This window comes from Capsicum annuum, chromosome 9 (assembly GCF_002878395.1).
Source record: "Capsicum annuum cultivar UCD-10X-F1 chromosome 9, UCD10Xv1.1, whole genome shotgun sequence".
NCBI classification, from domain to species: domain Eukaryota; kingdom Viridiplantae; phylum Streptophyta; class Magnoliopsida; order Solanales; family Solanaceae; genus Capsicum; species Capsicum annuum.
Genome location: NC_061119.1, coordinates 5,950,121 through 5,961,291, shown reverse-complemented (window position 1 = coordinate 5,961,291; position 11,171 = coordinate 5,950,121). Strand labels below are relative to the sequence as shown.

The following is an 11,171-nucleotide window of genomic DNA, read 5'->3' as shown; positions in this document are numbered from 1 at the left end:
TGAATGAATGCATCAATACTCCATCAAAAAGCTGTACATTGTAATGACGGCTGATTTCTAGAAAGTTCCTAGGAGCAGTATCATTTGTAACTACACGCGGACAGCTGAGTGGATCTTCATCACAAGATTAGCGATCCTGAATAGATTGCACAGTAAGGACGTACACAGTGCAAGAAGCTGAATGAATGCATCAATGCTCCATCAAAAAGCTGTACATTGTAATGAGGGGTGATTTCCACAAAGTTCCTTGGAGCAGGATCATTTGTAACTATACGAGGGCAACTGAATGGATCTTCATCTCAAAATCTGCTATCCTGAATAGATTGCACAGTAAGGATGGGCTAATGAAGCAGGGCATCACAGATAACCAACTGCGGTCCTATGCGGTGGAGGCATTGAATCTAGTGAACATCTCTTCTTTATTTGCGATTACTTGAAACTCAATATGGACAGAACTCTTAAATTGGCAAGGTGTCACAGAGTAGCTACAACATGGCAAGAGGAGCTGGACTGGGCCAACGAAATGCACGATGGAAAGGACCAGCAACAACTATATTCAGAATGAGCATTGCAACTGTAGTTTACAACGTTTGGATAGAGAGGAATCAGAGGAAATTCCAAGCCAAGTCCATTGATCCACGCGTGATAACCAGAAGAGTAGTGTAGGAGATCTTTCAGAGGGTCTTTGAAGCCTCAGCACAATAACAAATTAGTAGATGTCAACTACTATCCTTAGTGGTATTTTGTTTTTCCAATCATTATTGCCTTTAACGTTATGGTTAATAGTTGGCTAACTGATTGGTTGCTATGCCAATGCAGTTTGGATTTGTACGGAACGTTAGCACTTTTTGAAAAAGAAAAGTAGCTTATCTTAGGAAGAAGAAAAAATCAATGATTCTACAGAACAGAGAGATCATATCTGCAGTTAAATCTTCCTATGATAATTAGCAAAAATGAAATTTTACTAGAATAAACTGGAGAACCAACTACCATTTATTTTTAGTACCGTCTTTGCATCCAGTTGACCACCTGTACACCTTTCATCCTAGATTCCTTCCGTGTATGATTATCACTCTCTTCTGTGTCTCCATGGGACCTGATGAATTTCCAGAATAATTTGATGATATTTCTATAAAATGTTGACATGAAGGTTGAGCTGCGTCAGCAAGAGGATTAAGAGAAGTCCTGGAATCACTAAGCTCTTTTTCACTTTCCTCATCCATTTGAATCTTGCCAGCACTGACTATATGCCGACAAGCATATCACGACATAAAAGACTTGGAAGTGTTCGCCATTCCTATTGAGTGTTGTTATAGCCATCCACTATATTTATCTTCGATATAAAGAATATTTGTCCTGAAGTACACCTAGACAATACATCACACATACGTGTATAACTGATAGAGAAGGGTCCAACTCAAGCGGATTTAGAGAAGTCTTGGACTTTAGAAATCAAGAAATATTATATTTAAGCTTAAGGGTCCAACTCAAGGGGTTGAGAATGTCAGTTCATATTAGCAACACTAGTACTGGTCTTCAATCATTACCTGTTCCAATAAACGAATATAGGTAACTTGGAATACACGATCAGTGAATACACTACACATGAAGTTGAAGTATGAAAAGAAGATGCAAGCATAATGCTGTGGAACATTCCCTTTGCATATGAAGATTGGAACTTGTTTTAACACATGAAGTTTTGCATTTCACATTCTGATGCATCTCATATGTGGAGACTGGTCTTCACATAAGTTGGTTTTTTCCAACTTCACTATCCCTTGATAAAAGGAAAACAATAGGAATTAGAATGATTATATCATTGCACTTAGCAAATTTGAAAGAAACAGAACAACCCACAATTGAATGTTCTCTACCACATTAAATAATTACTTTGCTTTCATAGTAACATTAGTCAACACATGATAAATCACTTCACTACAATATGATATTACCAAAACTAATAACAAATTTGTACTGATCTCAAGAGCACAGATTTCAAACATTATCCTCCATCATGTTATGTTTGCGCTTATGACATTGACGGTCCAAAGAGGGAGAATAATGCAGCGGATAGACAGCTCGACAAGTTGGGCAAGTGTTATTCCTGGATAGCCATGGCAGGAGACACCTTATATCAAACATGTGCGAACAATAAGTTGTAATCACTTCATTCTCGTCTTTAAACTTGTCATAACAAATTGGACAAGTTTCATGTGTTAGATCATTGAGTCTATTGCCTGGACTTGGACACCAAGATCTTTTACATCTCTTGACTTCGACAAATCCTTTGGCTACATCCACAGCAATAGGTTGTTCCGTTGGACAAATCCCACCTTCACCTGTATATTCCCTTAATATGTCTAGATACTTGAGGGTGTCCTCACTGTATTTAACACATGAATCATTCACATTGTGTATGTTGGAAGCCTCCTCTTCCTTTTCAAACCGACGATACAATGGGATATCGGGAGGATACCATGTGAAATCAGGGGAAACATGATCAGTAAAATTGATACGAATCCCGGAAATTTCAACAATAATTACATATGTTGGCCGTGGTGGTGGCAATAAAGCTTGAGAATCTTGAAACTCAGTAAAAAGGCGATAAGAGATATCGTCAGCCAACTCTTTGATAGTTTCCGGCAGAAACTGAAGAGTAGAAGAAACAAGCAATGAACCTAATGATGCTTCTCTGTTTCGTAGTTTCAACAGATCGAAGGGGATAACAGTAGAACGCTTTTTCTCCTCAATTGTGTAGCCGCAGTTAGAATCAATTGTCATAAATTTACTTCCGATTATGAACACACATAACCCTTCGGACTGTATAATCTGATTCCTTGTTAGCTTTTCGTTCCATAAGAAAAGCCGAAGTGAGTGGCATTCAGCGGATTCTTTGACACTCTCCATTGAAATTTGCTGCTTTTGCTTATCAAAATGTAGAGAAAAGCCCTAATGACTAAATATTTATGATGCTCTTAACGTGATGAAGTTACCTAAAATCACCTGCACAACCAAAGTAATCCTAATGTTATTCTAATCCAACTTCCCTAAAAAAAGATTAAGTTGTTCTATGCCAACTGGGATGGCGCATCATATATATTAGCATAAATACATAGCAATCCCTTTTAAACATGTAAAATATTTTATCTTGGCACATAAACTAAGTCATGTTTTAAACGAACACATCAATTCTTAAATAAAATATTTAATTAAACGCTTTCTGTTTAAATTTTAAAATATTAAATTCATGTGTTTTCAATGGCCTATTTTGTAGTTAAGACCACACAAAATAGTCCTTTCCTTTAGTTATGTGCATCACTCTATCTCATTTTTTAAAATTAATTATAATAAGTTAATATGGTTTGATATAAATATTGAGTTTGAATAATTGGATGAATCTCTTATTGGAAGATAAGATAGTTACCAGAAATATAATTTGGTAGATTCCAAAAGATGCAATAGCATTAACTGCCAAAAGTTCATCTTTCAAATATACAACTTACCTAACCTTTCCAAAAAGTTCAGTTGGAACATTTTAAAATAGGATACAGTTTATGATGCTACGAGGATGTGGGACTAGGCAATTAGTAAATAATACGCTTTCCGTTTCAGTTAGTTTCTCTTACTTTTCCTTTTTAGTTCGTTTAAAAAAGAATGTTTTTTCTTTTTTTAGCAATGCTTAGATCAAACTTTCCAGATGTCATATTTAAGATCACAAGATTAAAGTGCATTTTAGTACATTCCACCTATCTAAAGTTTAAAGTACAAAATTCTAAAGCCTTTTTTACTTTCATAAACTCTAGTACTACATCAAAACCATACAAACAAATTGAAACAGAAGGAGTTACTGTAGTTATAAACAACGAGAAACTTGTGTTGACAAGAAAAATGATAGACTGCACTTTTTTCCGATATATAAGGCATTAAAAAGTTTACAAGCACTATATATTTTGGAAAGCTAAATGAAGTAGACCGTCTTTAGAAATCTAGAGATGTTAAAGTTCCTACTACAGGGCGTTCAGAGTGTCAGTTCATTATTAGCAACACTAATACTGGTCTGCAGCCATTAAAGGTTCCATAAACAAATGTAGGTAATTTAGAACATACGATCAGTGGAACACTCTTCACGCAGAGATAAAGTATGGAAACGAGATGCGAACCTTATGCATATGAAGATAGGAACTTGTTTTAACACATGAAACTTTTGCATGTCACATTCACTTTCATCTCATATGAGTGACTGATCTTCCCATAAGTTGGTTGTTTCCAACTTTCACTAGACCTTGAGAAAAGGAAAACAAGAAGAATTAATAATGCTTATATCAATTATGCTGAGTAACCTAGCCCCTATACTATCTTGGCAAGTTAGGAATTTGAAAGAAACAGAACAACCAGCAATCGAATGCTTTTTAGAACATTAAAATTTTAGCGTGCTTTCATATTTAACAATAGCCGATACATTATTTAGCACATGAAAAAAATTGAAAACAGCTAAAAAGTACATATTTCAAACATTAGCATCCACATTTTATGTGTCACGATCCAAGACTAGGTCCTGGACGTAACAGGCACATGGAACCAATTAAGCCTCGAGAGAACCTCTTAGCATTCATTATGAGCATTCTATTAAAGTTTGCGGAAGAAAACACTAATAAAAGAACTTATATCAAGCTTGTCTGAAAACCCTTAAAACACTTTTATAAATCTCTAAGAACCATAAGAAAATACTGAACTCCTATCCAACATTAATGTCTATAATGCCTCTAAACTTTAAATGAAAAAGTGTCTATGTCGGGACAATGGCCCTGCGATACCATAACATAAATACTGAAATATGTGAATACGGATCACCAAAGCTAAAGCTGTCCTGAATGAACCTAGTGCTGCACAGAATCACGAGAATGTGTCTCTTAACCTACTTCATGAAATAATTTAGCAGCCGGAGACGGTCAATACGTGAAATGTATTGGTATGTGGAATGCTTCACATAAAAATAGCTATGAAAGTGAAATCAATATATATATATATATATATATATATATATATATATATATATATATATAGTGACTCTAGAGTTAAACCATAGACTTTCTATTCTATAATTCTGAACTAGATGGTATCACCGACATCTGTTTAAACATCACGGGCTATGTGGGTCTGATCAATGCTCAATCGGCTAAGCCCCAAACTATGCTTCTCGTATGCATCGAGATTAAATAATTTTGGCTAGAAAAATCATCCTCCTAGAGGAAAACATAAGGTCGTCTAGTTATGGATCGAATCAGCCCTAGGTCGGCGAAATACAAGTTTCGGGTGTTTGAACCATTAGGACTCACACTTTCTCAGTTAACTATTTAATTTTCTTTAAGCCCTTATTTTAGCATTTTCATATCATCAAACATCATTAGAACACATTCCATTTTCATTTAGGGCATAGACCACAGTTGATATCGGCATACCAAGACTTGCTAGTCATATATTCCATTCTTCAATTAACCATAGGGTGTATCATCAATTTCTATGCCCATCGCATCAAAATCAAATATTAGATAATCCTTGACAATCAATCAAATCATTTTGAAAATCCATTTACCAATCATGAGTCACAATTTCCTCAAGTCTTATAATAACAATTTATTATGGGTCAATTAATCCTTGTTTCTTTAAAACGTTAATATACCCTCAGAAATCTTCAAATCGGAATGTCATTAGACCTAACTAATATAACAAGTAATTTAATATGGAGGAAAGTAAAATAGGTTCTATTAACCTCTTCAAAGTTTAATTCACCAAGTGTTAAGAACAATTTTAAGAAAAGATATTTCATCACAATTTCATTCTTCTTTCGTAAGTACAATATATATAATTTGTAACCCGAAATCAATAATTTAGAATACATAGTTGTATGTAAGGATTTATAAATCATAGATTTGAAATTAAATTTTAGAAGGGGTTGCTCTACATACCTTAGATAGGAATTTGGTAATAACAATTGAAATTGGGAACCCTAGCTTGAAATTTATAGAACCCCTTTGATGACTTGACTTGGATTAGTTCCACATACACTTGATGACAAATTCGAGGAGGAACCTTGAAAAAACAACTTCAATATCTGATCATTCTTGAAACTTTAGGGTTGGGAGTTTTGAGAAGAAGAAGTAGAAGAGAGGATTTTGAGTGTGAAAATTTGGGGAAAAGAGAGCGAGAGATTTTGGACATTTCTAAGTTATAAAAATAGGTTTGGGGAGGTTAAATAATGAGAACACACCTCTTGAGACGTAAAAAGACAAGAAAAAATTGAACTTCTCATCGGGGTAGCAGCTGCCGCACTATGCTACTCAATGCACCAAACATGGCCGATAGGAGTTTGGGATCTGGCGCACCACCCACTCAATATGCCATCCTGCAGATGTCTCAACAAACATACATATATTTTTATTTGAAACTCGAATTGACAATCAATTGGCGGCGTTGGAAAAATACTCAAAGATCTTGGGTCTCAAAAATCTTCATATTCTAGCAAATATGCTTATTTTAAATTGTCCTTGGTAAATCTAATACTAAAACTCAATCGGTAGGAATGCGCTCAAGTTAACTCTATGTGAGGTATTTCTTATGATCAAGATTTACATTCAAAGCACTCACCACACAAAGGAATTGATCATGAAACTTATGTATTATTGAGGATCATCAGGTTTAGGCCTATACACACATGAAGAATCGTTCAAATCTTAGATTAATGTTTTTTGGAGTGTTACAATATCTTCCCCTTGGTATCATTTGTCCTCGAATAATGGCTAGGATCTTATTGAAACTCTATACATATGAACATAAGGGTAGAAATGTCACATCAAGACTCTACTTCTATCTCACGTACTTCAAGAGAGACTTTATGACATCGCCGAGCAATTGGGTAAGCATGAATCATGAAATACCAAAGACTTAATATCGATATGCTCCAAGACAGGAGTTCTACAAACTTGGTCATAGTGACGTAAAGCATGAATTCCAGGGTATCATAACCATGTATTAAGATGGATACATAATATTTAATATGGTTGTGTTGAATATAAGAATGAGAGTACTTCCCCTGCCTCAAAAGATAAGACTAAAAGCCCTTGAGATTGGCAACAACTCTCAACTATGTTCCCTACTATCAAGACAACACTTAGTCATTTCAAACTTAGAATTCCCCTGTGGAATACATGACCACAAGAGCCAGAGTCTACTTACATAGTGCTACCATTTTCTAGCTTAACCTAGAGTTAATAGGTGCTACATATAGTGTGATCGTGCTAACCTAAGTTAGGTGACTCTATGCTCCATATCTTTCCAAGAATACTCTTGCATATTATCACTATAATCAAACAACTTCAAGCTTCGATCAAGGAGTACTAGCCATAAGATACAATGATTTACATATCTATCAATCACAATATTCTAGTCTACCATTACTACCCCTTCTTTATGGATTTCCACACCTAAAATCAGTAACTTCAATCTCTTTTGCCAAGATTTACACCATATATACTCTTTCTAACCATTTCACATAACGATAGTTCATATCACTCATCCTTTTTTACCTATAACCTTAGCTCGAGTTGTCACACCACCATTTCACAATAAGGAATAACTACTCTCTTATACAAATCATTACTCTGTTGCAAACACCACAATTTTCATAAAAAGGACACTAAGGGACTAGAGTATGAGCATTTGGAATATGAGTGCTATTTCTCAATTATGACTCATATTTGTCGCATTATTTAAGATGGGCCCCGCAAAGTAAGATATGGTACAATAGACACAAAGTACTTCATATATCAAAAACATAGATCATGAATAAAGGGTTATTTTAGCATAATCATAACATAATATAAGTTCCTAGATCTGGGCCTACTGAGAAACATGAGTGCATATATCATAAGTTGCATATCATAAGGCTGAAATTCATAAATTCAAGGAATATGACTAGGATCACTGCTTGAAGCTATTACTTCTCATTCTAGTTGCTAAGAATGGTTATGAATTTTGCATAGAGAGTGTAGTATGGGCTTAGACACCACACAATATGAGTCGGTAACATATAGAAAAGCATAGTTTCTTTGTACTAAGTATAATGTGACGCATGGGTTCATAGATCATGAGCATCATAACTTAGAAATTAGCTCCCTATAATCTAAGAGAAGAGTTTGGACCATTCAAAGGTACTATTCCCTCCAGCTGAAGGGACAGAGCATGTACATGAGTTTAACAAGAAGGTTCTATCCTCAAACATATGAATGACTCAAAGGCATAAGAAATGGGTAGAGTGTCCTCTTAAGATGAAGTATGAGTAATATGCTAGGACGGGAATGGGATTTTATAGTATGTATCATAACTTTTTCTTTTCTAAGCTCAACGCCTTTAGAAACTTAAGAGCAACCTTAGTTTCAACTCCTAATCATCTCCCTCTTAGCTCAAAGGTTTCCTTCTTGGATCCGTAGACCTATACTATAAATGAAGTTACATACACAACACTCAATACTGTTGTTGGCACTATACATATAAAATCTAAACTCAATTTTGATAAACTATAATAGGAAGATACTAATTTCATTTTTAGGACACCTTTTCAAGGATATTACTTTAAACTATCTCTAGCATCTATAATCATCAACCTCTAACTTACACTTTTGTTAGCAAACATATCCACTCCTGTAACACTTACACAATCTAACATCCTCTTCTTATCTTACTAACATCACTTCTTTAATCTCAAATTGTCCCTAACCTATCCTAGGCCCTAAATATAATGAGTACTCAAAACCATTACTGGCCTGAGATAACCACATAGCTTACATCATGAACATCCATTTATGTCATGACCCAAACCCGCGTCTAGCTGTGATGGGCATTTCAAATCCACCATGGTTAAGAGACACCCCCCTTAGCCTTACCTCAAGATCACAATAAAATTAAATAGCAGAAGTGAACCAAAGTAATAAAAATGATAAATAAGTCAAATGAGAATTTGAGAGTCAAAACAAAACCACTATAACATCCTAATACTGTCCAAAAAAGCCTCTAATCCATGAATACCAACTAAGTTGGGAAATACCCCCCGACTATGACAAAGAAAATCCATCAATATTAGAATTATAAAGAAAACCTAATAAAATGACACGGCCTTTCGAAAGATGGAGGTACACCACTTCACCACTAATCAATAGGAGTACCAAACTACCTAACTTTGCGTAGGAGCAAAAGAAAAGTCCTTAGGACCTAATCATGAAATTGTACTGCATTTGGGGACGATCAACAGGGCGAGCACTAGCATGTACCCCAAGGAAAATAGATAAAATAAAACATTTACTAAAATCTATAAGTGTTTTACGCTCAAGATAGGAGTTATGGAGGCTTGTTGTAGCTTTTATGATGCACGACCTTATTTTAGGTCCCAAACCTCCTCCAACATACGTAAACTCTGCCCAAAGTATTTTACGCTCAAGATAGGGGTTATGTACGATCGTTTTAGCTTATTTTAGACCTCATAAGACTCAGAGTGTTACATTATCCCCCCATAGGATCATTCATCCCCGAATAAGCGATTAGGATACCTATAGTATGATATAAGGAAAAACACAAACGGACCCAAGAACAACTTGAAATTCAACATGATAAGAAGCAAGTCTCATACCTTAAGCACATTCATTCGATATAGGAAATAAGAATCGATACTTTGTTTTCATATCTACTTCCGACTCTCATGTAGCCTCTTCCAACTTTTGATTTCTTTGAAAAAGCTTCACCGAAGTTATATTCTTTATCCTTAACCTGCGAAATTACCTATCTAATATTTCAACTGGGACTTTCTTATAAAACAAAGAATCCTTAACACCAACATCCTCAACAAACACTATTAAAGAAGGGTCACCCACACACTTTTTATGCATGGACACACTGAAAATAGGATGAATCAAGGCCAAACTTGTTGGTAAATCTAATTCATAATTGTCATTCCCAATCTTCGTTAAAATCTAAGATGGACTAATGTAATGGGGACTAAGTTTCCCTTTCATAAAAAATCTCATGACTTCTTTCATAAGAGAAACCTTCAAGAATACCCAATCTCCAATTTCAAACTCTAACTCTCTCCCCCTTGCATCCATATAAGACTTCTTGTGACTTTGTGTAGTCTTAAGTCTTTCCCTAATCACCTTCACCTTTTGCATGGCTTGGTGAACCAAGTCAGGGCCAAAAAACCTAGTTTTACCTACCTCAAACCATCCAATATGAGACATGCACCTCCTACCATAAAGAGCCTCAAAAGAGGTCATTTCGATACTAGAATGATAAATATTATTGTAAGCAAACTTAATAAGAGGCAAATGGTCAACCTAACTACCTTTAAAATCAATCACATCAACCCTTGACATATCTTCTAAGGTTTGAACAGTACGCTCCACTTGTCTATCCATTTGAGTGGATCAAAGCAATCTAAGGTTGACTTGAGTACCTAAACCTTTCTAAAACTAATACCAAAAATATGAAGAGAACTGCGTACCTCAGTCTGAAATGATGGACACTGGCACTCCATAAAACTTATCAATCTACTGAATGAACAACTTGGCATAATCCTCCCCTAGGTAGTTAGACCTTATAGGCAAGAAATGAGCAGACTTGGTCATTTTATCTACAATGACCCAAATAGAATCATATTGATTTTGAGATCGTGGAAGACCCATAATGAAATCCATATTAATTATCTCCCACTTCCATATGGTTAATTCTATCTCTTGGGACATGACACCAGAACTTAACTATTCAATCTTTACTTGATGATAAACCCTACACTTAGTAACAAAATTTACCACATCCTTCTTCATAATATTCCACCAATAGATTTCCTTCAAGTGATGATATATTTTGGTCAAACCTAGATGTACTTTATATCTGAACTTATAAGCTTTGATCAAAATTCTGTTCCATAGCCTATCTACATCAGGAACAGATAACTATTATTGATATCTTAAGATGCTATCTCCCCCAATTACAAAAGCCACAACCTTTTGCTGACCCACATAATCTTTGATTTACATAAGTATAGGATCCAAAACCTATTTCTCCTTGCCCTCAACACCAAGAGATGATTTAACCATTTCTTAATTGATCGCCACACCATCTTTAGA

The 11,171-nt window shown here is 35.2% G+C and overlaps 1 protein-coding gene across 8 annotated transcripts in view; it reads right to left on the bottom strand.

Moving 5' to 3' along the window:
* Positions 1 to 1,798: 1,798 nt before the first annotated feature.
* The window catches only part of LOC107853760, a 32,988-nt gene continuing 23,615 nt past the window's right edge, over positions 1,799 to 11,171 (bottom strand). For 4 of the 8 annotated variants that reach the window (XM_016698750.2, XM_016698749.2, XM_047396051.1 and 1 more), the window contains 4 exons: positions 6,269 to 6,403; positions 5,967 to 6,090; positions 4,161 to 4,282; positions 1,799 to 3,003 (listed from right to left, as the gene is read on the bottom strand). In XM_016698750.2, the coding sequence (XP_016554236.1) occupies positions 1,996 to 2,907 (912 nt within the window). In that variant the 5' untranslated portion in view covers positions 2,908 to 3,003; positions 4,161 to 4,282; positions 5,967 to 6,090; positions 6,269 to 6,403 and the 3' untranslated portion in view covers positions 1,799 to 1,995. Of the gene's footprint in view, positions 3,004 to 4,160; positions 4,283 to 5,966; positions 6,091 to 6,268; positions 6,414 to 11,171 lie in introns of all 8 variants that reach the window. The other 4 variants (XM_016698752.2, XM_047396052.1, XM_016698754.2 and 1 more) reach the window with 2 other exon arrangements.